Genomic DNA, 26,489 nt, shown 5'->3' with positions numbered 1-26,489 from the left:
CTGTCCTCCTGTAACTGTCCCCCTGTAACTGTCCTCCTGTAACTGTCCTCCTGTGTCTGTCCCCCTGTGTCTGTCCCTCTGTAACTGTCCCCCTGTGACTGTCCCCCTGTGTCTGTCCTCCTGTGTCTGTCCTCCTGTGTCTGTCCTCCTGTGTCTGTCCCCCTGTGTCTGTCCTCCTGTGTCTGTCCTCCTGTGTCTGTCCCCCTGTGTCTGTCCCCCTGTGTCTGTCCTCCTGTGTCTGTCCTCCTGTGTCTGTCCCCCTGTTATAGATTCTGTCATTAGAGGATTATTCCTCCTCATTAATGTGAAGCAGGATGTTGCTGTTGGAGTTGAGGTGGAGCTCATTCTGAACCATCAGCTAATGATTATTAGTTCACTGTGGATGAATCAGCTGATTATTTTCTCCATTAATGGATCGATCATTTGGTCACAATGACCCAGAGCCCAAAGTGACGCCTTCACAAAGCTCCACATTATTAATTAATTTCTGTTAATGGATTAATCGACTAATCCTTTCAGATGTGCTTTAACATTTACATTCATTTGTAACGTAACTAAAGCTGTCAGATAAATGTAGTGGAGTAGAAAGTGGCATGAGTAAGAAATATTCAAGTAAAGTACAAGTACCTTAAATGTATACTTAAGTATAGTACTTGAGTAAATGTTACACAGGTGGAGGTTTGTTGTTTGCTCACTTCACTCAGAGACGAAGGTGTTGGATTCTCTAAGTGAACAGACGCTGGAATGTGAGTCAATTAAAAGCCAACACAGATAAGCCTTTCATCAAGCCGACACACACACACACACACACACACACACACACACACACACACACACACACACACACTCTGAATGCATTCCTCAGGTCATGTGACAGCTAATCCAGATTGGAGCATCTACACAGATGAAACACATCCGCTCCTGTTTCCAACATGCTGAACTTCACTCATTTTTTAATTCAGTTTGATTCAAGTTGGTTTTATTGTCTTGACGAGTGAAAGAAGGAAACAGTTGAGTGTAAACTTTTCTTTGAGCAAAGCTGTTTTACCAAACGGGCAAAGTGGGCAACTGCCTCGGGGCCTCAGCCCCCTGGGGGCCCCAAAAGCCCCAGGTTCATAGTAGTTTTTGGTACTTGGATTAGATGCAAATGCTGTGGCGGAATTCGTATTCCTACAGTAGATTATCAACTAAGGCGGGTCCAGCATTATCACCTGGCCGTATCTGGCCCTGCTTTGTAGAGGGTCCCGGTGTCAAAATCTAGTTTAAGACTTGAATTATTTTGGTTTGTGTTTTACTCACCAAGAGCACGTCCAAATAAAGCTGTGTTTCATCAAATTATCACAAATGAATAGACACACAGAAAACTTGGGGTCATGTCCAGCATTGGAGTACTGGCTGGTTCCTGGGTTTCTGTGTGGACCTGGAGGTGACCGGACACATACAGAGTTTGGGGGGGGGGGGGGGGGCAATCAGGGCCCAATAACAATGTTTTTCCCTGCGGCCCCTTAAAGGGTAATCTGGCCATTTTTTGAGATTCCCTCTACTCAACTAATTATCTTTGAAACAGTCGTGCTTGAATTTAATAGAATAAAATCGTCCTGGCTGATGGCTGCTGTGTCCCAGTCCCAGACTGCATACCAATTCTAGGCACGTTTTAAGTTTCTCGTGTGTTCACACTAGAAAAGTGAACCCAGAAGTCCTCCCTCTGACCTTGCAGACTTCGGTCATACTGTAACTATACGCTGAGGGTGCTGCTCTATGAGGCGAGACCGTGGATTATTATTAACACTTCATCAAGTCCATATTTCTACAAATTATCGGTACACACCAAGTGCAGATGTTGGTGATGAAACTCAGGAAACGTCTCTTAGTTTGTAGTATAAAACTGGAAACCAAGTTAAACTGAGGCCGTATTAGATGCAGAAACTGCTGCTGAAACTCGTCAACATGCTCGTCGAGTGTTGTTTCTTCAGTTTCGGTCACTTCACCATTTGTTTTCCACCCGCCTGTTAAAACAACAGGCTTCAGACCACACGGGTCCCCCATGTCTCCACAGGAAGTAGATGGGACACGATGAAGGTCGCCTCCGTGTTTCGCGTTATTTCAGACGCTGCAGGCCAAACGTGTCCAACTCTGAGCAGACATGTACATTAGGTTTGTTGTTGGAGGATAAATCAGTTAAACAGTGCCCCCCCCCCCGGGTCGTGTTCACATACAGGACAGGAAATGTGTGGACGCTTGGTGTCCTGTTGGTTTTACCCCACAAGCTGCGACGTTGTTTGCACTTTCAGTTGATTGGATGAATCTCTGCGTCCAACACTGTGGTCCACAGAGCGATCTCAGCATTCAGACATGCGATGCAAGTTCTCTGTAGCGATGCCGAACTGACAAATATAATCTCCTCAAGTTCTTTTTCATCAAACAAAACCACAAGAACTTTGTCTAAATAAAAGTCTAAAACAGCCAAAATGTAAAAGAGTCAGACTTTCAACAGTTTCCAGTAATCTGTGCGACGGACACTTCATGATCAACATCAAAGTCCGTAAAACATCTCGTCAATAAATATCAGAGGAAATCTGTGAGTCCATGACATCTTTTCTAGCACCACCACGACTACAAACTTAAAAATGGCCCGTATGGATGTGGATTCATCCGCCGCTGAAAATAGTCCCCAACAAAAGCACTATTTCCTCCTTTTAGTTTGATAAAAACTACAGCGAGCAGCTGTTTGAGGAATATATATTTATATATATATTTGTGAGGTGTTTTTAAAGATTGACGTGTTCTGTAGGAACCAATGGGCTGTGAGCTGAGAGCCACAGACAGGAAGTGAGACAGGACTGACTAACAAAAAGAAAATGTCGAAAAACGTCCAACCGTTCCTTTAAGTTGAGGTAAATGAGAGTACTTGTGTAGGATCGTCGTCATGGTTCTCTGGTGTCAGAATATCAAAACTACTTCCTGTTGAACATAAACGTGTTGTTGCTTTTAGTTGTTGTCATATTTCTGGTGAGGACAGTCATCAGTTTGCGTTGTCCAACATGTTGCACATTGTGGGGTGTAAGGAACATTTCTGCCTCTAGGGGGCACTAGCAGGACCTGCACCTTTCCTTCAACTGGAACCTTTAATACTCTTAACTTAGACGCATTAGTTTCTTTGAGCTTTGGGATCTGAAGTTTCTGGGTTTGTATTAATGGAGATTTTCAGAATAAAATGTCAGACTGGCAGCTGTCAGTGTTTGTCTCTCGGCCTCTTCTGCTGGATTTTCCCACAGTGTGAAGCTCTAATTGGTCGCCCTGAGTCTGCAGTCCATAAAGCAACCGCCCCCCTCTTTTAAGTGTCTGCCCCCCCCCCCAAATGAGACATCCTGTTGCTCTGTGGTTCCCCAGTAATTATCAGTGCTATAGTGACACTCCTCGAGCTTTCTTTTACATTCAAAGTGACGTCAGGTTTGAAAACAGAGTGGATTGTAAAATGAGGCTCCAGCTGCTGCTGCGGAGGTTTTTCCGGTGGTACATTCAGATCTCGGCAGGAAGCGGAGCGTCCTCGTAGAGTTGCCACATCTGGAACGTATAGATTCGAGACATCTGTCCTCCAAAACCAGATGGCAGCGCTCAGTGTGTTCCCTCCCTCCGCTGTTCTCACACTGATAATGATGATCTCAGGGGTCGGACATGTGTGATGTCAGAGACGTCCTGGCAAGTTTCCACCGAGGAGGACATGTGATCTCTCTGCTGCAGGTCCTCAAACAGTACATGTATTATTACATGTACAAACAGGTCATTTACTGCTGCAAGTATCACAAATATGCAGCAGAGACGTCCAACATGTAACAAAACTATATTTCACGTCGTTCTTTTTAAAGGACCAGTGATTGTTCGAGTGTTAGTCTCTGAAGTACGAATTACATCGACTTCATATTCCAGCTGATATTTTTAGAAATCAAACCATCAGTTGTTTTCCAGGCAGCCACATGGTCCTAATAAAGTTTGGGCTGAATTTTTTTCTCCTTTGAGCTTTTAAAATATTCAGTTTCCATCAACAGTCCACTCACAAATCATCCCAATTTACTTAAACTGACTTCTTTGAGCACTTCATGTAGTCACATTTACACCCAGTGTGAGTGTTGAATGGAACGTTTTCATCACTTGTTTGGAAAATGAATCAATGTTGAACCTGTGTTTGAGCAACAACATGAAGATTTTACTGACGTCCATCTCAGACATGTTTGACACGTATTTCTGCTCCTAAAACTCTCAGAAGCTTTAAGAAGAAACTTTAAGAAAGAGCCACAGAGACGAAGCAGCTCCCTGAGCCCGTCATCATCCTCCCGTTCAGCCTGCTACCTTGTGGAAGGTTTGGGGGCGCCGTTAGCTGTTAGCTGTTAGCTGTTAGCTCAGACAAAAGACTTTCTGTCTGCTCTGTCATGAAGCTCGAGTGTCTCCAGCTCTGCAGGCGTCTTCTCTAAAGTCAGATACCTGCTGGGACACCCGGCCTTTCACCCACATGCTGCTGTCATTCATGCGTTTCTCTGGAGGAAGTCTCTGGGGGGGGGCGGGGGTCTGAACCCCTTCAGACTTTACAGAGGCAGTCAAGCAGGACAGCTTTCCTCTTTGGCTCTTATTTCATCTCCTCATCTCGCAGCATGGACTCAGACTCAGATATTTCTTTCATGTCCTCAGAGCGCTGAGGCGTCCTCCTTTGAGCTCTCTGCTGGTTGCTTGTAAATATTTATGATTTACCTGCATCTCACCTGCTCAGGTTCAATCATCATCTTATAGCGTTCCGCATGTCGTGTCTGGTGATAGGCTGAGTGATCATGCTGCAGCCATAATGTGGTGGTGTCGGTTTGAATGTTGGACTAAACAGGCGGATGTAGAAGAGTTATAGCTTCAATTTAAAGAAGCTCTTTATATTTTCTCACCATGGAGATGGTTTCGTATTTGTTGGACCTGGTTTTGAGATTCTGTCTCTGAGGTTTCTGCAGAAAGAAAACGTTTGATGGTTCTTCGTGGGAGCTGACGGGACTCTCCTTCTCCCAGTATGAACACATGAGGTCCTCTCCTGTTAAAGACAAGGACTCAAGGACACGATGAGGAGGAGCTTTCAGCCGTCTGTACAGGACAGCTGTCTTCTGTCTGCCAGGCTGAGTGTCCATGCTGAGATGTAAGATATACAGTTTATGTCTGCTGGTGTGTTTAAGGCCTGAGCCAAACACCAGGACCAGGTCTCCCTGCTCCCCCTCTGTCCTCCGACCCCGGCGGCTAACTTCATGTTTAAATGAGAAATATGATGAAGATGATTCCTGATGAAGATTACCTGTTTCAGTAGGTACACTCAGACCTCACCTCCCCTCTGAGGGGGCGCCGTGAAACTGAAAAAGGTTTTCTGTGTGTGTGTGTGTGTGTGTGTGTGTGTGTGTGTGTGTGCACTAACCCTGAGGGCTGCTCTGTTAGCAACATGCTAATGATTTTAAAATGGCTGCTGGTTCAGGTTCAGATTTTAGTTTGAACCAGCTTCAACAGTGAAGCAGCACCAGCAGGTCGAAGCTGGACCTCCATGTGTTTGACAGGTGGTCATTAACGTCCCATCAGTCAGTGCTGACCACAGATCAGTCGCTCTCACGGAGACAGGCTCCCTGCTACTGTTGTTATGATTTACTAAAGGATCATGGGACCGCGTTTCCCAGAATGCCACACATTCAAATGGTCCATGTGAAGCTGGGGACCAGGAGGCGTCTCCCCTCAGACAACGAGCCATCAGAGGACAGACCTGAAGACTGTGCGGATCACAGTCTCTCCCAGTGTCTCCCAGTCTCTCCCAGTGTCCCCTAGTGTCTCCCAGTGTCTCTGTGTCTCCCAGTGTCCCCTACTGTCTCCCAGTGTCTCCCAGTGTCTCCCAGTGTCCCCTAGTGTCTCCCACTGTCTCCCAGTGTCTCCCAGTCTCTCCCAGTCTCTCAGTGTCTCTGTGTTGGTCCTGCAGAGACAGCCTGAAGCAGAGGTTGTGGGTGTCGGCTGGACGTGAACAAGGAGCCTCTGTTTCACGTTATTATCAGCGGGGTGTTTCCCAACCGGCCGCAGGGCTTCACTCCAGCGAACCACACCAAGTCAAAATCTTCATTCTTTGCTGCTTTTCTGTTTTATTTTATATCTTTGTAAACTGAAAGTCGTTGTCTTTTGGACTAAACAAGACATCTGAGGACGTCTTCTTGGGTTCTTCAAAAATGTGTGAATAACCTTTTCACTAATTTTGGCATTCACTAAACAAATGATTCATTAAGAGCCATCTGCAGATACATTGAATACTTTGTTAAGATAACAATAACGTGTCTGTATTTTTATTACATTTTTTTCTTAATCTGAAATCCCGTCAAATAAAAACACAGAATGAAGCACATTTTGAAATCATTTCAAGCAGAAAACTGATTGAAGTGTAACTCCAGTCTCGGGTGACAGAGAAATGGCCGCCGGTCATATTGAAAGACTGAAAACGTTGGAAATGAAAGCTGAAAGCGGACAATCAGCTGAGCCGTCATTGAGACATAAACTGCAGCTGTTGTGTCTTCGGCTGCACTTCGTGGTCACAGTTCGCGGTGGTCTGGCTCAGACAGTAACTGTGAGGCGGATTTGACTTAATGAGGTTAAAAAGATCCTTTTCTTCTGGGTGAATGGGGAACTTATTGTGTGGAATTCCTGTGGGCCGACAAAGCGAGCAGAGCTGTAGGAGAATCCAGGATCTGAACCTTTTCACTGGAGACCGGAGGTCTCTCTGAACCCTGTGGCTGTACTGAAGTCTGCAACAGGACAAACCCAGCTGACTCTCCTCACTCCAACTCGAACAGCCAGAGTTTTAAAGCAAATTAACAAATCGTATCTACATTCTTCTTCTTCTTCTTCTTCGTCTTCTTCTTCTTCGTCTTCTTCTTCTTCGTCTTCTTCTTCTTCTTCTTCTTCTTCTTCTTCTTCTTCTTCTTCTTCTTCGTGTCTTCTGTCCTCACCATAATCCACCACCTGAGGTTTCACGTCTTCATTATCGAGTGTTTTGTTTCTCACAATTATTAAAATAATGTCACAAGCAGGTTTCTCTTCTCTGAGATACAAATTCATAATTACTAAGGGACACCAGGAAGAAGCTAATGGCTAAAGCTAATGGAAATGCTTTTAACAATAAACAGTAATTATTCTCATAATTATGATATATTGAGTCATAGCGTTTTCTCAATGCTATACGATACTAAGTCCTAATTATTACATCCTACCTAATGATAACAATAATAATAATAATAATAATAATAATAATATAAGTAAAGAAAGTATCTCATAGGTATAAGATATGAAGTTATAATTTATTCTTATAATATATGAGATTTTAATGAAATAGGTTTTTTTTTCAAGTGGCAGAACTGGACTTCCATAATATGTACATAATCCACATGAATCATACTGTAGTTCTACTGTATTACACTGCAGTTCTACTGTAGTTCTACTGTGTGTATATATATATATGTATATATGTATATATATATGTAGTTCTACTGTATATATATATATATATATATATATGTAGTTCTACTGTAGTAGACCCCTCATTAACAAATCAACCTCCTGCCGTCTGTTCCAGATTAACACTAATGGATTTGTGGCCGTCGTCGAGCCTCCGGCTGAGGCGGGGTACCTGGGGAAGATGCCCGCCGATTTCAAAATGATTGCAGCTCTGCTGGGAGACCTGGACAACAGTGATGGACAGGGGAAGGTCCACTTCAGGCAGGACAGCAGCCCGGACGTACTGAGTCGAGCCGCCGAGCACATCAGGCAAGCTTTCCCCAGAGACGATGGAGTGGAGCCCACCAGCGTCCTCATCGTCACCTGGGAGAACATGGCCGCCCAGGGGACCTCTGGACGAGGAGACGGTCTGGACACTAAGGTGAGGGGCCATGTTGGGTTTTTAGGAAGCAGTCAGAGGATGGGTTGTATATATTGTGTATATGTTACATAGTTTGTCCACCAGAGAGCAGTTTATTTTTCATTATCCTGCTCAGTCAGCACATATTTCAGTTCCCTAATGACCAACTTTAATGAATCACATTTTTCTATTTATTTCTATTCTAGTTTTTCTGTTAAACAAGACTGTAATCAGGCACAGCGGTGCTTTGAGCTAAATGCTACTGTCAGCGTGCTAACACACTCACCATGGCAATGCTACCATACTGATATTAAGCAGGTAATATATTTAGTATGTCTCAGTTTAACATGCTAACATTTGCTTAATTAGCACTGAACACAAAGTACAGCTGCAGCTGAGGTCATCAGTTTTGAAGGTATTTGGTCTTAAAAATAAAAACGTTGACCTGCTGATGGACCACATGGTTATAGCTTTAATAATGAACTCCTTTCTCACACGGTTTGACCAAAGTGACGTAAATACAGGTGTTCTTATGAACTGATGTGTCATCGGATGATATAAGAAATGTTGAGGAGATTATACACTTCACTATCCTATAACTATAAAGCTCCAAAATGCAAAGGATAATTGATGAATTTTATTCCAAAAATGGTTCTCGACACGAGTGTGACCACACGCTGCAGTTTAATGTCAGGGGATCGGCTGTAATTACCGCTGGTGTACCAGAATTGTTCTATATAAGCTGAGTCAGCGCTGGATATGATGACAAGACACAAACAAAAAACTACAGGAGGCAAAGCTGAAGAATCACTTTTGGGGCTTTGCATTTTTTCCACAATGATAGGTTTAATCTTTTTTAACTTTTGTGTGTCCAGCAGCTTGAATACAAGAAGAAAGTGTGTCTTTATTTAGCATCAATAAGAAATGTCTCACATTTACAGTATGTGATGATTTCTCTGCATGCAACTCATTACGCCTGCTTCAGTCCTCAGTGTGAATACACAAATACACCGAAAATAAGTAAAAGTAGGTGTGTGTGTGTGTATGTTTTATAATAACGCAATTTATAATAACGCACCATATGTTTCCTTTTTGTGTCTTTGGTACCTGCAGCGCCTCATTCACTAGTTTTCTGTCTCAGTACACCTCATTTTTCATCATAACTTATATATTCTGACGGTGGTCATGCCGTCATGTCCTCTCCCTGTAGTTCACAGTGCTTTGCTTCCCGCTCTGACCTGGAGACATTACCTGTTCACTGTTCTCCACACAGATTTTCCCAGTGAGAACGGCCATTTTCATTTTCTTTCTGCTGCTTGCCAGATTCTGGTTCCTGTACAATAATGTCTCCTCCTGGTCCTCCAGAACCAGAGCACAGGTGGTTTTTATTCCAGACGGTGTTATCATGCACTGTGTTGCGCAAGTTACCTTGAAAGATGTAATCAGTTCATTATTTCTCATTGAAATATTACTCGACAGCAAAACAATCTTTTGTTACTCAACACAGCTCATTTGAAGATGCCTTTGAACAACTCCAAATCCTCCACACCCACACATTCATTTAACACGTGTAGAAACAGAAAACAGTCTGACTTAACAAGCAGCCAGCCTGTGGTTTGGAGGTATTTACTGGCCATCAGCAGCGAGCTTACCATCAGCCTCGGTGGCTGCAAGCAGCACTCCAGCAGTACCATCTTCACAGTGAAGCTGTTGGCTTCAAACACCCTCCAACTTTGAGCAAAACCAGGGGGCTCCTGAATTTAATCGTATCTAGGTTCCCTGGGTTCTATGTTCCCCACCTCAATATAATACGACACGTTAAGGAGACCTTTCAAAGGGTTTTATGTTCTCAGATCAAATCGCCCTCAAATCTTCGGGCAAGGCAGTTTTCTTGACTTCAGACATTGATATCTCCACAGTGGCTGAAGGGATTTTTACCATTCAGACTGCATTTGAAACGTCCGTCTCCCTTCGTTCTCTTACAGTGTTTATATCAAGAGTCACACAGAGGACTGTGGGAACAGAGGGGTGAGCCTACCAGGGGCTAACGTTAACAATCCAGCTGACTAAGAACACACAAATGTTCATAAGACACCTTTAGGGTCACATTTATTCTCTATCTGTGGAGTTTAACTGCCTCCCTACTGCTAGCAAGCTAGCACCTCCCAGATCCGTCCGTCCACTGAACACGAGAGAACTGAAACACTTCACTAAATAGGTGGTGCTGGTAAGCTATCTGGTAGCATGCTAGCTAGCTAATAACATGCTGGTGCTAGCCAGCCACAACAGCCTGCCTAGCTAGCTGGCTACCTACTGTATGTGGCAGTTGTCAAGTTAGCTAGCTAGGTCAAGTAATTAAACCGTTTATTTAAGACAGTTACAGTACTTGAGCCATCTCTTTTGTCTCTATTTTGGAGCAGTTTATAATTCTGCAGATCAGGGTTACATAAAAGTTGGATTGTCTTTACGACTAATATCATAGCTTCCTCTGTAGCATGACCACCTTCCTCCAAAGATCAGAAACTCTGCGGGTCATCGCTCCAAACCACAAATTTACTTCACCTCTGCTGGTGAATCCATTCATTACAGCGATTCCTGTCATTTTTGTCTGAAATATTTGTGATATAAAAAACTAAGAATTGCTGCTCAACAACATCTCCTTTGTACTTTCAGAGAAACACTTTCCAGCTGGTTGTGGCCTCCATGGAGTCGTCCTCCTGCGCCATCCTCTTGTACCCCAGAGATGGCCTGCAATTTCTCTCCACTTCAATAGGGGGCAAGAGTGAGCTCCTAGAGGCTGGCTTCAATGAAGGCCTTGTTTCCGGCTGGTTCTGGAAAGTCACGCAGGGGACGTATTTCCGCACCACCACCGATGAAGAGACCTCCGTCAAGGAACTTACTGAGTATGAATCTGATATCATTGGTTTACAACTGGTGATGTTTGTTTTGCGCTGGAATATATAAGATACACAAAAAGTGATTGACATGTTACGATATGGCTGGCAACCCAAGCTGACAAACACAGTTCTTGTTGTCTCCGCATTGTATCTCCGTAGTCACCGTAGCCCTGACATGTAGTAATTTGTAAGCAGCTACATGCATAGCCTCCATAGCTACACAGTAACCTCTAAATGTACAACTATAAATCACTGTGAAGAACATAGATGCGTTGGGGAGTTCACCATACACTTTTGAAAAATAGTGAAAGTGTCCTTTCATTGAGACTGATTGTTCTTCGTTCTTTTAACCACCTAGAAAGACGACCTCAGGACGGAATGGAGTTTGGGTGTATGAGATTGGCTCCTCACCAATCTTTGTCGCCATTACACCAGGAATGGTCTCTAGCCTACCTGAGGAGGAGGAGGAGGACGCCACTGAACCTCCCGTGACCATGTTGCCAAGGCAACCCGATGAGCAACAGAAGGTGGACTCCTCAACCCACGAACCTCAGGTGGTACCAGAAAAGGAGGAGTTCCCAACTGAGACTCCTGCTGAGTACCAACCCAGTTACCCAGAAGCTGAGACCGTCACGCCAGGGTATGCTGAACCGGAGACTGAAGAGCCAGAATACCCAGAATCTGAGACTGTCACACCAACATACACCGACCCTGAGAGGGCTCAACCAAGGTATCCGGACCCATCTGAGCCGAGATATCCTGACCAAACCGAGACCAGATACCCAGTCTCTGAGCCTTTGCCACCAAGATATACCATCCCTGAAACCACTGAGCCTAGATACTCTCCAGTTGACCCGAGATACCCTGGCCCTGGTCCAGTTGAACCAAGGTACACCAACCCTGAACCAGTCCAACCAGTGCCACCCCACTCCCGTCCCCACCAGCCCCAGATCGTAGTGGTAGACGAAGACGAAGATCTCAATGTCAATGGTAAATCACAAAAGCTCAAAACATTTGTGCTTGAAAACAAAGCACAAATGTAAACTAGCGTAATCCTGTCAACGTTCTTGAGTTTTATTTTTATTGAACCCAAGCTGATTGGTTCGTTCTTTGGTTGTTCACAGTATTTGCGTACAACTTGGAGACGTGTGCCCACAACAGGCACAGATGCTCGGCTTTTGCCGACTGCCGGGATTACAGCAACGGGTACTGCTGCCATTGTAGGCCTGGTTTTTATGGTAACGGGAAAGACTGTGTCGCAGAAGGTGAGAGGCATTTTCGGTGTTAAACTGTTTAAATTAATGGTGCAAGTTGTCGTGAATATTATGAAGTAACTGCAACGTTAATTGCAATATATAATATAATGTAAATATTCCCTCTGTGTGTTTCATCTTGTGGTTTTCTGAACATATTCTTGGTAAAATCATTCTACTAACTTACTTGCAAGTCATATTTGACCAAATAGAGATTATTCTTTTAGCATTTAGCAACAAAAGTAGATTATTTTAGTACCCTTTATCTTAGAATAAAACACCAATTTCATGTTTTAGCTTTGTAGAAAGACGATGAAGAATCTACTTGAGGAAAATAGGCGGGAGGAACAGAAGCTAACCCAGGAAAAGGCATGACTTTGACTTTATAACTCAGAAACCATTGGTTCCTTGTTAGCGTGCCGGTCGTTATTACCACCTCACAACAGGATTATTGCCATCAGCACCACTTAAAACTTGATGCGGGTCTGAGCCTCGAGTGGAACTACTGAACTTCCATTAATCAAATGTTTGTTGTTTCCCAGGAAAACCACAGAGAATGAATGGAAAGGTGAACGGTCGAGTGTTCGTTGGGAACTTGCCTTCACCCGTGGAGCTCAGTAACCTCGACTTGCACTCGTATGTGGTAGCCAATGACGGACGGGCCTACGTGGCCATCAGTAACATCCCTGTCAGCGCGGGCCCCTCCCTGCTGCCGCTGTCCTCCCTGGGAGGAGTCATCGGCTGGGCCTTCGCACTGGAGCAGCCCGGCTACCAGAACGGCTTCAGTCTCATCGGTGAGGGGACGTGTTGTTGTTGATTGTTGTGCAGTCTGCCTCAACACAAATATAAACACAAAAGGTCATGTGTTGCTCTGTCTGACTGGGGATGTAATGGCTATGTTCACAATAATTTGGATAATGTAGGTAGATGTTGACGTGTTCTAGCTTAAAAGTTGGGTGACTGAATGAATCCCAATGTCCCTGGCTCGAGTCCAGCTGGGGTCCTTTGTTGCTTGTTGTTCTGTTGAACCTCGCAGGACTCTGTTAAGACACTAACATGTTTTCACATCCACACATGCAGGCGGCGTGTTTTCCCGGCAGGCCGAGGTGATCTTCCAGCCCGGTAACGAGCGTCTGAACATCAAGCAGCAATTTAAAGGAATCGACGAACACGACCACCTGGTGGTGAGCACCGAGCTGGAGGGACGTCTGCCTGCCGTCGAGCCGGGATCCTCCGTCCAGATCAACCCATACAAGGAGATCTACCAGTACGACAGAAACTGTAAGGACAATTAACCAGTAAAACCAATAAAATGATGCAGTGTGCTGTGGTATCATTGTTTTGCTTTGTGTATACAGCACTTATTGAAGCAGCAGCTCGTGTAAACCGTTTCCTATATGTGGCCCAAAGTTTCTGAAGCTCATCTGCAAAGGCTGGTAAACATTAGCTCATGATAGTGTTAGCATGTTTAGTGGCGCAGTTAGCTCTGTAATGCTACAGTGATGCTCTGGGCAGGTCATGTGGGATGGATGGTGTCACAGCCCAGGCTCAGTGAGAGGGAGACCACACAAGATGTAAAGTAATTTAAACAATGTTTTAATGGAGAGGAAGACAAAGGCAAAGGTAATAAATGAATCTGTAGTCTGCAGGTCAGTAGTGAACACAATGCTGAATGTATGTGTAGTGTTGTAAAGACAAAACCAAGGGACCAAATGATGATGGCAGGAGAGAGAGACAGAATACAGAGCCAGCCTAAAGAACCGAGGCCCAGCATGCCCAGGTGAAAGACTAATTAGATGGCTCCGCCCACCTCTACCTGCAAGAAGAAAACAGAAAACAGCACTGGGGTCGTCCTGCCTTTAACTGGTCTTCATTAAGTGTTGGACAGATATGGACCTGTTGGTGGTATTTAATTTAAAACTCCTCCTGCTGTCAGCAACACTGAGATATGCAGATGTTTAACCATCCAGACATTATGATTACTGTGTAATTTTCCTGCCAAATGTTCATTTAATGGATATCATTTTTGTTAAATACAGAATGGATAAAGATCATTATTTACATTACGTAATATTTATTTAGCTGACTTTTGTCCAAAGCAACTTACAATAACTGCATTGCAACCGTGTGGATACAACCAAAAAGAATCGTGCAAATACACCAACTTCATCAGACATGCTGAACTGCTTAAAGTGCTTCATCTCCAAACAAGAGATGGAGTTTTTGTTTTTGTCTGAACAGATGAGTTCAGTCTGCAACACAATTTAAAAGTGTTTTCTTCTTCTGCTTCTCCTCCTCTCAGTGATCACTTCCTCCTCCAACCGCGACTACACCATCACCTCCCCCGACGGCGCCGTCCAGACCAGAAGCTACCAATGGCGTCAGACCGTCACCTTCCAGAGCTGCCCACACGACGAGGCCACCAGGGCGGCGCCGTCCCCCCAACAGCTCAGCGTGGACCAGATCTTTGTGATGTTCGATGCTGAAAACTATCTGATCCGCTACGCCATGAGCAACAAGATCGGCTCTGTCCACAGTGAGTTCTGACGCCTCCACAGATTCAGTTCTTCAGCACCCGAAAATGATCAGATACTGAAATAAACAAGTTCACAACAAACAACAAGGAGATGGTTATAAACGTCAAAATGAATTTCTCACAGCAGGAAAACATTTGGATGCATCGAGACAAAAAGAAAACACACACACACACACAGAAAGACAGACGAGTCTTGCTGCATGAGATCAACCGCCTGCTGTGTTACGACTGAAGTAGAGTGCGATGCATTTTCCTGAGTTCTTATAAACGACAGATCTCAGATCAGGACAGAGCAGGTCGACGACATGAACTGACTCTAGGTTGTCAGATAGTTCAGGTCCTTCTAAAAGAGACGTCCATGTCTCCTGGGCGTCTGTCAGGGACAGCCAGAGCACAAAGAAGTGTGTTATTACCCAGAGGAATGCACTGAAACACGCCTCCGACAGTTTAGTGCCTGGCGGTGTTTGCAGTGGAACATCACAGGAAGATAAACAGTCATCTGAGCCCGGCTGTATTTCCTCAGCTGCAATCAGAGAGTCTGTGAGAGGGTTGGCAGGGGGTGAAGGTCAGCGGCCGAGGTCAACCAGATACCAACCTTCAGATCAGGGGAGGGAAGGGGGGGAGGGCATCAGGAGGATCTTTTTTTTTTTTTTTTTTAATAAAAAGGGGGGTTAAAGGTAAAAGTGCAGGTGGGGGCTGTTGATGGGATGCTCGGGGGTTCAGAGTAAGACAAGCAAACAGCTCAGCTGCAGTTTGTTGGCAAAAAGTGGAACATCTGGGTCGTGTTTCCTGTGAGGAGGTGAAGGTCTGGAGCAACACTCAGCTGCATGATGGGAACAAGAGGCCACCGGCGCAACTATGGAGTCATTCACCCCCCTTTAGATAATCAATAAGCCTTTAGGTCATTTATTAAGCCACAATGTCAAACATTCTCATTCTGGTTGCAGCTTAAGAATAATTACTTTCAGACTGTCGAGGTGTGGCAGTGGTGGGCCACAGGTTAAACAGAGTAACCACATTTACTGTCGGCAGTCACATTGCATTGTGGGTAATGTAGGCACCAGGTTCAGACAAGGAAGAAGAATGTGTGGAATAAAAAATACGCCCTCTCTGGTTCTGCTGCAGCGATTTTGATCCATTTTTAAGAACAGTCCATCGTGAGTCGGACAGTGATGATAAATCACAAATCAAACCAAGTTGGGCAACAACAGCAGGTGGTTTTCTCCAACTCTGTAGTTTCAGAACAAAATGTGTGGAAAACGTCCGGCTGTCCATCCTGAGCACGAGGCTTATTTACATCAGTAAACATGCCACATTACGTGTTTGTGACGGTGTTGGTTTTAACCTGCAGGCTGTTGTGTTTGTGACAGGCGGTCTACCAGAGCAGAATCCGTGCTTCACCGGCAGACACGGCTGTGACATCAACGCCGTGTGCAGACCAGGTGAAGGCCTCCAGTTCACCTGTGAATGCACCAATGGTTTCGTTGGAGACGGAAGCTATTGCCACGGTAACGCAACCTCTGCACGCTCACGCCTCAGTGTGTCAGCTGTAGCTAGTGCTAGCGCTGCTACTGTTGTTTTTAAAGTGTATTTAAATTTTATAGCAAGCATGTTACATAGTTAGAGAAATGAGCGTCTTTAGACTCTTTAGTCAGGAAGCTTTAAAGAGGCTCAGAGTCAACTTTAAATCAGATTATCTGTGAGATGAAAAACCAAAACTCAACAAAACAGGTTTCAGAAAAGGGTGTGTGTGTGTGTGTGTGTGTGTGTGTGTGTGTGTGTGTGTGTGTGTGTTTATGCATATTCACATGATACTCACATGAACCTAGTGTTACCTCTCTACATCATTCACCTCCATGCTGGTGTTATTGGCAGATACTGACGAGTGCAGAGAGACTCCTCAGGTCTGTGGATCCAACGCCGTCTGCAGTAATCAGCCCGGAACTTTCCGCTGCGAGTGTTCGAGCGGCTTCGTGTTCGCCAGCGATGGAAAGACCTGCATCGGTATGTTTATATGTGTGTGTGTGTGTGTGTGTGTTGACAGCTGTGTGGGTGGGCAGAGTGTGTGTTTCCTGTGTGTGTGTGTGTGTGTGTGTGTGTGTGTGTGTGAGAGACTTTGTGTGAAGAGTCCCTTGTTGAACATACAGATGTTCTAAAAGCCGCCAACAGACATAAACAGTGAAGGTTTTGTTTGACTGTAAATGGGACGCATTCCAGCGGAGACAAAACGTCTCAAACTGATGTTCTTGTTGAAAACGAGTTCAACAATATTAACGTACATCACCCCTGTCCCCACTGCGTTACACTAACGCACCCACCCCCTACTGGACACTTTACTTTATTCTGGTCACTGCACTGTTTGTTATTTATCTTATTTTTATTTTTATTCTTATTTTACCTTTTATATTCTACTTATTTGTTATCAAAACAATAGCACCTTCAGACCACAGCAAATTCCTTGTAATGTATGTTACTTGGCAATAAACAGTTTCTGATTCTGATTCTGAACAAAGTGAGCGAGAAGATTAACATGAAAATACAGACCTGAACCAGATCTACCTGAACCAGATCCACTTTGTTCAACCTGCAGACCTCCAAACACTTGTCTGTCCCTGTGTCCTCAGTCTGTCCCTGTATCCGCACTAACATGTGGTCTGTCTCGTCCTGCAGAGGAGGACCGTCCGGTGGATCACTGTCAGAGAGGAAGTCATGACTGTGACGTCCCTGAACGAGCTCTGTGCAGCTACACCGGAGGCTCAGCCTTCGTCTGCTCCTGCCTGCCGGGCTTCGTGGGAGATGGCCGGGTGTGTCGTGGTGAGTTCTCGTGTGTTGTAGTGAGTCCTCGTGTGTCGTGGGGAGTCCTCGTGCGTTGTAGTGAGTCCTCGTGTGTCGTGGTGAGTCCTACTGTATCATAGTGAGTCCTTGTGTGTCGTGGTGAGTCCCCGTGTGTCGTGGTGAGTTCTCGTGTGTCGTGGTGAGTTCTCGTGTGTTGTAGTGAGTCCTCGTGTGTCGTGGTGAGTCCTACTGTATCATAGTGAGTCCTTGTGTGTCGTGGTGAGTCCCCGTGTGTTGTAGTGTCCTCGTGCGTCGTGGTGAGTTCTCGCGTGTTGTGGTGAGGACACAACACAATATCATGGTGAGTCCCCGTGTGTTGTAGTGTCCTCGTGCGTCGTGGTGAGTTCTCGCGTGTTGTTGTGAGTTCTCGCGTGTTGTGGTGAGGACACAACACTGTATCATGGTGAGTCCTCGTGTGTTGTAGTGTCCTCGTGCGTTGTGGTGAGTTCTCGCGTGTCGTGGTGAGGACACAACACTGTATCATGGTGAGTCCTCGTGCGTTGTGGTGAGTCCCCGTGTGTCGTGGTGAGTCCCCGTGTGTTGTAGTGTCCTCGTGCATTGTGGTGACTTCTCGCGTGTCGTGGTGAGGACACAACACTGTATCATGGTGAGTCCTCGTGCGTTGTGGTGAGTCCCCGTGTGTCGTGGTGAGTTCTCGCGTGTTGTGGTGAGGACACAACACAATATCATGGTGAGTCCCCGTGTGTTGTAGTGTCCTCGTGCGTCGTGGTGAGTCCTCGTGTGTCGTGGTGAGTCCTCGTGAGTCGTGGTGAGTCCTCGTGCGTTGTGATGAGTCCTCGTGCGTTGTGGTGAGTCCTCGTGTGTCGTGGTGAGTTCTCATGTGTCGTGGTGAGTCCTTGTGTGTTGTAGTGTCCTCCTGTGTCGTGGTGTCAGAAGGCCGAGCTGTAAACCTTATAAAGAGCTTGAACTGAAGCCGAACGTCCTGGCTTACCTCAGATAAACGACAGTGACTATGACTCTTTGAAGGTAACTAAACAAAAAGAATCAGCTCTAAACTACAATCTGCTAAACTCCACGAGGGAACAGCAGAACATCTACAATAATTAAATACGTCAAGTCAGTTTTATTTCTGAAGTTTTAACTCTAAATCACAGATTTGCCTCATTGAAGCTTTACAGTCGATACAACATACAAGACCCTCAATTCAGGAAAGCTGCCCCCCAAAAACAAACCTTTGTAATGGGTAAAAAACGGGAAACAACAGAGAAGGGGTCTCCCCTCCAGGACATGAACCAGAAGGACCAGCAGTAAAAGTGTGATATGGAGGAACAGAAAACAATATAAGTTATTTGTATTCTGCACAAACATTGAAACCTCAAACAGCAGCGTTCTAGAACCAGGTCTTCCACCAGGTCTTCAGTGTAACTCGCTGTAAGTCAGCTCTGTGGGCCCCGGGGACAGGAAGTGTTTCCACCTGGACAGGAAATGTCGAGCCCTGCCTTACAGCTGTGCAGCTCATCTGTTACATATACACCCCCCCCCCCCTCCTCGACTGTCTGAACTGAAGAACGTTCAAACAGCTCAGCTGGATCAGAGCTGGACCGCAGGACAAAACCGTCAGTCAACATTCAGTCCCGTCACTTTAGCTGCTTATAGTCTCACCTGTAGCGGAGCTGAAACTCAAAGTTTGTCTACAGGGAAGGTCATTAAGAAATGCAAAATGTAAAACTGGCTTTGTTCTACAAGTTCTACAAGTTTCAGTATTTTAATCCAGTTTCGTTGTTTGTCTAATGTAGATATTTTGGCGCGTTCTTTAGTTTTGGGTCCTGAGATCAAAAATGTTCCGGCCCGATTCTCAAAATGAAGTTCAGTCTTGATCTTGGAAAGAGTTTGACAAAAACATCTCCACGACAACTGAGTGAACTTCTGCTGATAATGTTGAGACCATGAGATATGGTTGAAAGGTCCTGAAAAAGATAATAAGTGAGTTTTATTCGTCAAATTTCCAAAATTGCCACTACAATACAAATGAGTGTAATGAGTGAATTAAAAGTGTTTAAAGAAAAGTTAAAGTAAAGTGACTTGGAAACTTTTAAAGTATGTTTAAAGGGACATTCGAGTGGATCTGTGGAGTGTTTCAGAGGCAGTACCTAGTGGCCAGCAGTGGTACTGCATCTTGAAGCACCTCCAGATGGTAACCTGCCGGTGCGTCGGTGCTTTGTCTTCACCGTTGTTTCTTTTCTGCCTGCTCAGACGCAGATGAGTGTCAGCAGGATCGATGCCACCGCGACGCCTTCTGCTCCAACACACAGGGCTCCTACACCTGCCAGTGCCACCCTGGTTTCCATGGCGACGGCTTCCAGTGCAGCCCTACATCCACAGGTAGGTACCTTACGCTCTCTGACACCTGTGTGTTAAGAGATGACTTTGTGACTGGAAGGTTGCTGAACTCCGAATGACTTCCTGTCTGTAAACTGGTGATATCTTTGGGCAGCAGGAGTGTGTTTTGTCCTTTTAAAGATCTGAGTGACAAAGAGCTTTAATAAGAACGTTCGGGGTGTTTTGGTGTGTGTGGCAGACATTTCAGAGCAGTGAAGGATGTTGGTGATCGGAGTGAAAACAGACTTGATGTTAGACTCAACACTTGATGCACAGCTTCACGGATCTGTTCAGGGTCAGACACCGACAGAATAACAAAATAAAAGTCGTCAGTGTGTCTCGACATAAGATTCATGTGTAATTGACCGTTAGCTAAACCCCGCCCCCAAACAATGATTGTCCAATCATAGCTTAGCAACCGTAACTACGCACTTTCTCCATGTCTTAAGGTGGTGTACGTGGACTTTGTATGTAAAGAGTTTGTATGGTGGTGTGTTTATCTGCTCCCATGGAAACTAATGCTAACATGCTAACTAGCTTTCTTACCCACAGTACTAACCTAGCGTTACTTCAAAGAGATATATAAGCTCCATACTGTAAAATAAATTAACGAGCTATATAGTGTATAAGACGTCCTTCCCTCTTTCATTTCTTTATTTCTTCACTGAAAGCACGTAAAATTGCCAAAAAACAGAGATACGAGCTTTTCACCAACAGTTACATTGAACTGTAACTTCGGCAGCTGTGGCTCAGGAGGAAGCGGGTTGTCCACTGACCACAGGGTTGGCGGTTCGATCCCCGTCTCCCCCTTTGTGGTAGCTAGCTGCCGTCAGTATCACATTACTAGAACTGGTCTTTTATCTCTGTAACCTGCATCACTAGTGGCCTCCGTCCAGGGACTACAGATGAAAATGAGCTTCTAGGACATCTGGCACGATATACATATTGTGCATTGTCCCTGCTAAATAAACAGAAATGAATGAATGAATGAATTAATTAATCAGTGGGGGAATGAGCAGCAAAAACCTTGTAAAGTGCTTTGGATAAAAGCACTATATAAATGTCAAAATTCACAATATTTGTTCACTTCTACTTTATTAAAAAGTGTGAAAGCACGACATTTACTGCTGATGCTTTTACTGAAGTTATCATGCAGACACCTGATTTGCTGACGGCAGGTGTGGTTTGTTGTTGTTGTTGTTGTTGTTGTTGTTGTGTTGGTGGTTTGGCGTCGTCCGAAGCTGCAGACTCCTTCAGTGATTCCAGGTGTCGGGAGCTGAGAGCTAATTACAGCTCGCTCCTCCGCACCAAAGTTTTGTCATATTTTCGTCCTTTTTTATGACCCGTTTGGCTTCTGAGAGGCATAATTTTTTTGTCCCGTCACAACTTGTCACAGCGTCTCTGACTGTCAGCAGCTCGGTTTCCTTTTGTCTTTGATCCTGGTCCTTCTCTCAGGGGTCTTCTTGCTGTTTGTGTCTTTTCTTGGGCTGATTGTTGGGAGCAGACGTGGCGCTGCGAGGACGCTCTGCTGTCTGTCAGACGGGACTGTTATGGCTGCTTTGTGGTTCGTCTCGCAGACACCCTTGAGGATAAGAGTGTGAGGAGGCTCTTCCAGATGTCACCGTGGCCCCTGGATGTGACCGCAGAGATGAAGAGCCTCCTGCTCGCCTTTAATCTGTGATTCTCTGCACAGCTTGTGTTTTTCTGCAGCTGCCACGTACAAAAATGTGTCTGTTCACAGGCACGAAAACACAAAATAAAGTTAAATAAAAGTGGACCTGTGAGGAGCAGAATAGTCTTCAGGTTTGTTTTAAATAACGAGAGAGTTTGACAGAACGATAGTTTCTTTATTAGGTTGTATAGAATATTCTTTGATTTTGTACATTGTGAAAAGAGAAGAAGTAATAATAAGATTTGGCACAAAGTCTTACATGGTAATAGAACAACTAAATAAAATGAATCAGTGAGCTACTTGCTTACTCTGGCTCGTGGTTCGCTGCCCACATCTCTGGTGTTTTGCTCTTTAATATCTGTTTCCCTGGTTGGAGAAACAATCGGCCAATCAGCGACCAGCTTTGAAGGCGGGATTAAAGACGTGGACATCATCTTCCAAACGTGGGATAAAACTAATGACTGAATCCTTCAGTCTCAGCTGTACTTGGAGATGCATGCTATACAATAGCATATTTCCATGCTAACCGTACGCTAATGTTAGCACGTAGCTTGCTGAATAATGGATTTCTATTGTGTAATGATCATTAACGCCTCACAGAGGCTCGTGTGGCTCCTTGTTGTTGTCATCAGTCGGTTTGTTACAGCTGACTGATCTCTTTACGTCTGAAGTGCAGTTCTGAACTTCGGTCAGAGCTAGCTGTTTCCCCCTGCTTCTAGTCTTTATGCTAAGCTAGGCTAACCACATCCTGATTGATATTATCTTCTCATCTCACTCTCAGAAACAAAGAGAATACATTTTCACTACAGTATTCCTTTAAATATGTGTCTTTGCTAACAAAAAAAACCTTCTGAAGTCCAAATTAAGACCAGATTGTGAAACGACTCCCAGGTTTAACAGAGGTCTTCATGTTGCTAACAGCTGTAGATGTCTCACTCTGACTGTTTTCTGTGTTCCCAGAGCGAGAGAAGACCCAGTGTGAGCGTCACAGGGAGACCACCCAGACCGCCACCTCGGGATCCAGCTTCTTGTCTTTCTTCCGTCCTCGGCCGGCCATCGTTCAGTACGTCCCTCAGTGCGACGAACACGGCGCCTACGAGCCCACGCAGTGCCACGGCGGCATCGGACAGTGCTGGTGTGTGGACGCCAACGGCCAGGAGATCCCCAACACCCGCACCGGACCCGGCAGCACCCCTCTGTGTGAGTCAGCTCGATCCTCATTAGGATGGTCTGATTATACTCTTCTTCTACCTCGATACAGTTTGTCATCTCAGGGACAGTAGAGTCCACATTAAAGTAAACTCTCCTACGCAGGTATTGACCAGGCAGTGACCCCTCCCCCGGTGGGTCCGACTCCGCGGCCCGACGTTCACCCCGTCGCTGCGGGAACACACCTGCTGTTCGCTCAGAGCGGGAAGATCGAACACGTACCTCTGGACGGATACAACATTAAGAAGGAGGAGGCCAAACCTCTGCTGCACATCCCCGTAAGACAACATTAGACCAGATTTCACTTCATCGTGAGATTTCTCTTAAATGTGTCTTACACCTCAAGGTGACCTCATGACTGGAAGATTGTTTCTTCCAAAAAATATCAGGAGTCTTTTTCCTTCCTTCCAGACAGCCGCTGATATCAGGTCATTTTAAACAGATAATCCATCACAGTGCGTTAATGAGCAGTTTTTAAACCTGGAAAACAACAAGATGGATAAAATGTAAACATGAATATTAGCTGTGATCGAGATTTTGACAATTCGGGTTCAGAATTTTGATTCTAGTTTTTATGACATACTGGTTCAGATTCTTGTCATATTATTCAAGTAAGAAACAAGAAGTCTACAGCCAAGCTTTGTGAGGCTGCAGCTGAGGCTGATGGGAATGTCATTAGTTTTGCTAGATGAAGAGTCAGAGGATCACCAGAGTCAGTAGGATTCATCCTCTGGGGAACATGAACGTCTGAACCACATTTCATGGCAATCCGTCGAATAGTTGTTGAGATATTTCAGTCTGGACCAAAGTGGTGGACAAGTCCCTGGTTCTCATAAATTCAGAACCAGTTCTTGATACCCAACCTTGCTTTGAAGTTTTTTGAAGGTGATAGGCTAGCAGCCTCTCCCTGCTTCCAGTCTTTGTGCTAAGCTAAGCTAAACTAATGTCCTGGACCTCCGTCTGTATTGGGCGCACAGGGATGAAACCCATCTTATCCTCTGTCCTACCCTTCCAAAGTTTTGGGCTGTTCCGTCAACCTTTCCCAAAATCAAAATCCTCATTTCGAAAGATAATTCTACGATAAATTGGGTCTTTTTTCGGTAGTTTGTTCCATCATTTCTGTCAGGAATGGGTGAGGGTACATGCTGAGATCTCTACTCCCGACTACTTTCTGGTGAGGACATTTGGTCCTCACATGCATAGATATTACAGAACGGTCACACAGTGTCACTGTTTGTCATGAATGTAGTTGAACCACTTCTGAGTGGTCCTGGTTGCTCTGAAACAGTCCTCTAGTTGTTCCTAAACATATTTCAGCATCAGAACTCTTCTTGTCTGTTATGAATCCCAGAAGTCATCAGTCACAACGTTCTGTAGCCGAACACAAAGCTCTCCCTCAGCGTCGGCGTCTTCGAGCCGATTGGCCGCTGACGTTCTGTCACTTCAGACAAAAGACTCTTTGAAAGCGTCTCCAGATGAATGAAACCGTCTGTCTCTTCCTGTCTCTCAGGACCGGGTGGTGATCGCTGTGGCTTATGACTGCGTGGAGAAGATGGTTTACTGGACCGACATCACCGGGCCGGCTATCAGCCGGGCCAGTCTGAGCGGTGGAGACATCAGCCCAGTCATTACTAAAGGTACGCCAGAGACTACACCTGGACTACAACAGGAAGTCGGTGTCAGTCCAGCCATCTGTACAGAGCAAGAATTACAGGACTTCATCTCTGCAGCCTGCGAATTACATCCAGAACAACGTCTAGTCTCAATGCAGCAGCAAGTCTGTCCTTTATGAAGCCAGACAGGAAGTAGATGGTTTGGACTTAATGCAGGAGACTGGAGTTCACATCCTGTCACAAACCTCTAATTAATGTTTGCTTAATGGCTCGATCCACCGTTTGGGTACATTTTAAGAATTTCAGAGGTTTTAGTTCAGTTTGAACTGATAAAAGTGACGTGTTAACTGTGTTGCTGAGTTTACAGGCGTCATCCTCAAAGGGGGCTGATCATGTGTGAACTGTAAGTATACCTTCCGTCCTCAGACCTCCAGAGTCCTGAAGGCATCGCCATCGACCACGTGGCCCGTCTCCTCTTCTGGACCGACTCCATGCGTGACACCGTGGAGGTTTCCAAGCTGGACGGCAGCCAGCGCCGAGTCCTGTTTGACACTGATCTGATCAACCCTCGACCCATCGTCACCAACCCGGCGTACGGGTGAGTGTTCAGGTTTGATGATAATGATGATGATGTGAGCACGAGCAGGAGCCGTTTGGTCTGACTGGTTTTGTCCTGATGGTGCAGGCGGCTGTACTGGGCAGACTGGAACAGAGACGGGCCAAAAATTGAGATGTCCAACATGGATGGGACGGATCGGACTGTCCTGGTGAAAGACGACCTGGGGCTCCCCAATGGTCTGACTTTTGACCCCGACAACCAGCAGCTGTGCTGGGCCGACGCAGGTGAGGCAGGAACCTGAACGGATCACGTCATGTTGTCCAAACACAGAATCATTGATCCTGTCCTCTCAGAGACCTTGTTGGTCCAGGTGTATCCCTCACTGTTGGTGATTGGTTGATGGGTCTGCAGGTACCCGTAAGGTGGAGTGTATGGACCCTCACCGCAGGCTGAGGAGGCAGATCGTTGAGGGGATCCAGTATCCCTTCGCTCTCGTCTCCTTTGGGAGGAACCTTTACTACACCGACTGGAGGAGGTAACACACACACACACACACACACACACACACACACACACACACACACACACACTCGACTGTTTTCAGCTGCATTGATAGTCAGAACTCACTTTAATCTCTCACTTTAATCACATTAACGCCTCTTAAACACATCAAACTAAAGACTTCCAAAACATCTAAATGAGCTGCAAACATGTGTTCATGCTGTAAAACACAAAGTGTCTGTTATAAAAGTGTCTGTTATAAAAGTGTCTGTTATAAAAGTGTCTGTTATTGGATCTAATTAGGAGGATTAGCTTTCAGCCTCTGACAGCATGTCAGAACTCTGATGTTTCATCTGCTCACACCATCAGTTTACGTGCAGAAACATCCAGAAACAAAAGATGTCCTATAAATTCCCTGGTATTTGGTTTTAGTAAAATTCATTTGCTTGTGCATCATCATCATCATCATCATCATCATCACCCCCCGACTAAAATGAAACTCCCCTCTAACTTCAGTCACTCACAGAGTCTGAGTGGACTTGAAGTAAACAGTAGTGCTGTGCTGTCTGTGAATGTGTTGAACAGCGCTGCTCATTTGACTGTGTGGTCTGTTTTTTGTGGTTATTTCTCAGGGAGGCGGTGGTCTCTGTGGACCGTCTGTCAGAGAAGGAGACGGACGAGTTTCTGCCCCTGAAACGCTCTCGGCTGTACGGCATCACCACGACGCCCACGCAGTGTCCACAAGGTACAGCCGCGGTTCAGTCCGGCCGTTAGCCTAGCTTAGCATAAAGACGGGAAGCACACGTCTAATAAAAAAGATTCATTTGTATCTGAAAATTGGTTCATAAAAAGTCTTGACCGTGAAAAAGCTGCAGGTTTAAGGACTTGCTGCTATGGCAACAGCTGCGGATACATTTTAAGGGGCTTTGAAGAACTGAAACATCCAGACTCCACGTACGGAGATCAGGACCCAGAGCGGCCCTGTGGAGTCCACGTGTACTCGGTGACCGTAGTAATTGATTCCAGACTCATATAGCATGTGGATGGATATAAGCGTGGGAACTGCGGGGTGAAGTGACCTCAGGGGAGCCAGCTGTGGATACGGAGACTCACATCTGGCTCTGAGCCCTGAACTATACAGCCGTCTGTGTCCACCTGCTGGTTTCTAAGT

General features: G+C 45.4%; 1 protein-coding gene across 1 annotated transcript in view; it reads left to right on the top strand.

The window, feature by feature from the left end:
- LOC139299419 (nidogen-1-like) overlaps positions 1-26,489 on the top strand; it is a 29,604-nt gene that overhangs the window by 2,071 nt on the left and 1,044 nt on the right. The window contains exons 2-19 of the mRNA XM_070922325.1: positions 7,622-7,924; positions 10,577-10,806; positions 11,159-11,790; positions 11,925-12,065; positions 12,596-12,847; positions 13,134-13,334; positions 14,356-14,589; positions 15,960-16,097; positions 16,465-16,593; positions 17,260-17,403; positions 19,639-19,767; positions 22,397-22,636; positions 22,751-22,923; positions 24,156-24,282; positions 24,685-24,856; positions 24,944-25,101; positions 25,229-25,352; positions 25,951-26,063. Of these exons, the coding sequence (XP_070778426.1) occupies positions 7,622-7,924; positions 10,577-10,806; positions 11,159-11,790; positions 11,925-12,065; positions 12,596-12,847; positions 13,134-13,334; positions 14,356-14,589; positions 15,960-16,097; positions 16,465-16,593; positions 17,260-17,403; positions 19,639-19,767; positions 22,397-22,636; positions 22,751-22,923; positions 24,156-24,282; positions 24,685-24,856; positions 24,944-25,101; positions 25,229-25,352; positions 25,951-26,063 (3,640 nt within the window). The remainder of the gene's footprint in view (positions 1-7,621; positions 7,925-10,576; positions 10,807-11,158; positions 11,791-11,924; positions 12,066-12,595; positions 12,848-13,133; positions 13,335-14,355; positions 14,590-15,959; positions 16,098-16,464; positions 16,594-17,259; positions 17,404-19,638; positions 19,768-22,396; positions 22,637-22,750; positions 22,924-24,155; positions 24,283-24,684; positions 24,857-24,943; positions 25,102-25,228; positions 25,353-25,950; positions 26,064-26,489) is intronic.

Source organism: Enoplosus armatus, chromosome 2 (genome assembly GCF_043641665.1).
Source record: "Enoplosus armatus isolate fEnoArm2 chromosome 2, fEnoArm2.hap1, whole genome shotgun sequence".
Lineage (NCBI taxonomy): Eukaryota > Metazoa > Chordata > Actinopteri > Centrarchiformes > Enoplosidae > Enoplosus > Enoplosus armatus.
This window is presented reverse-complemented; position numbering and strand designations above follow the sequence as displayed.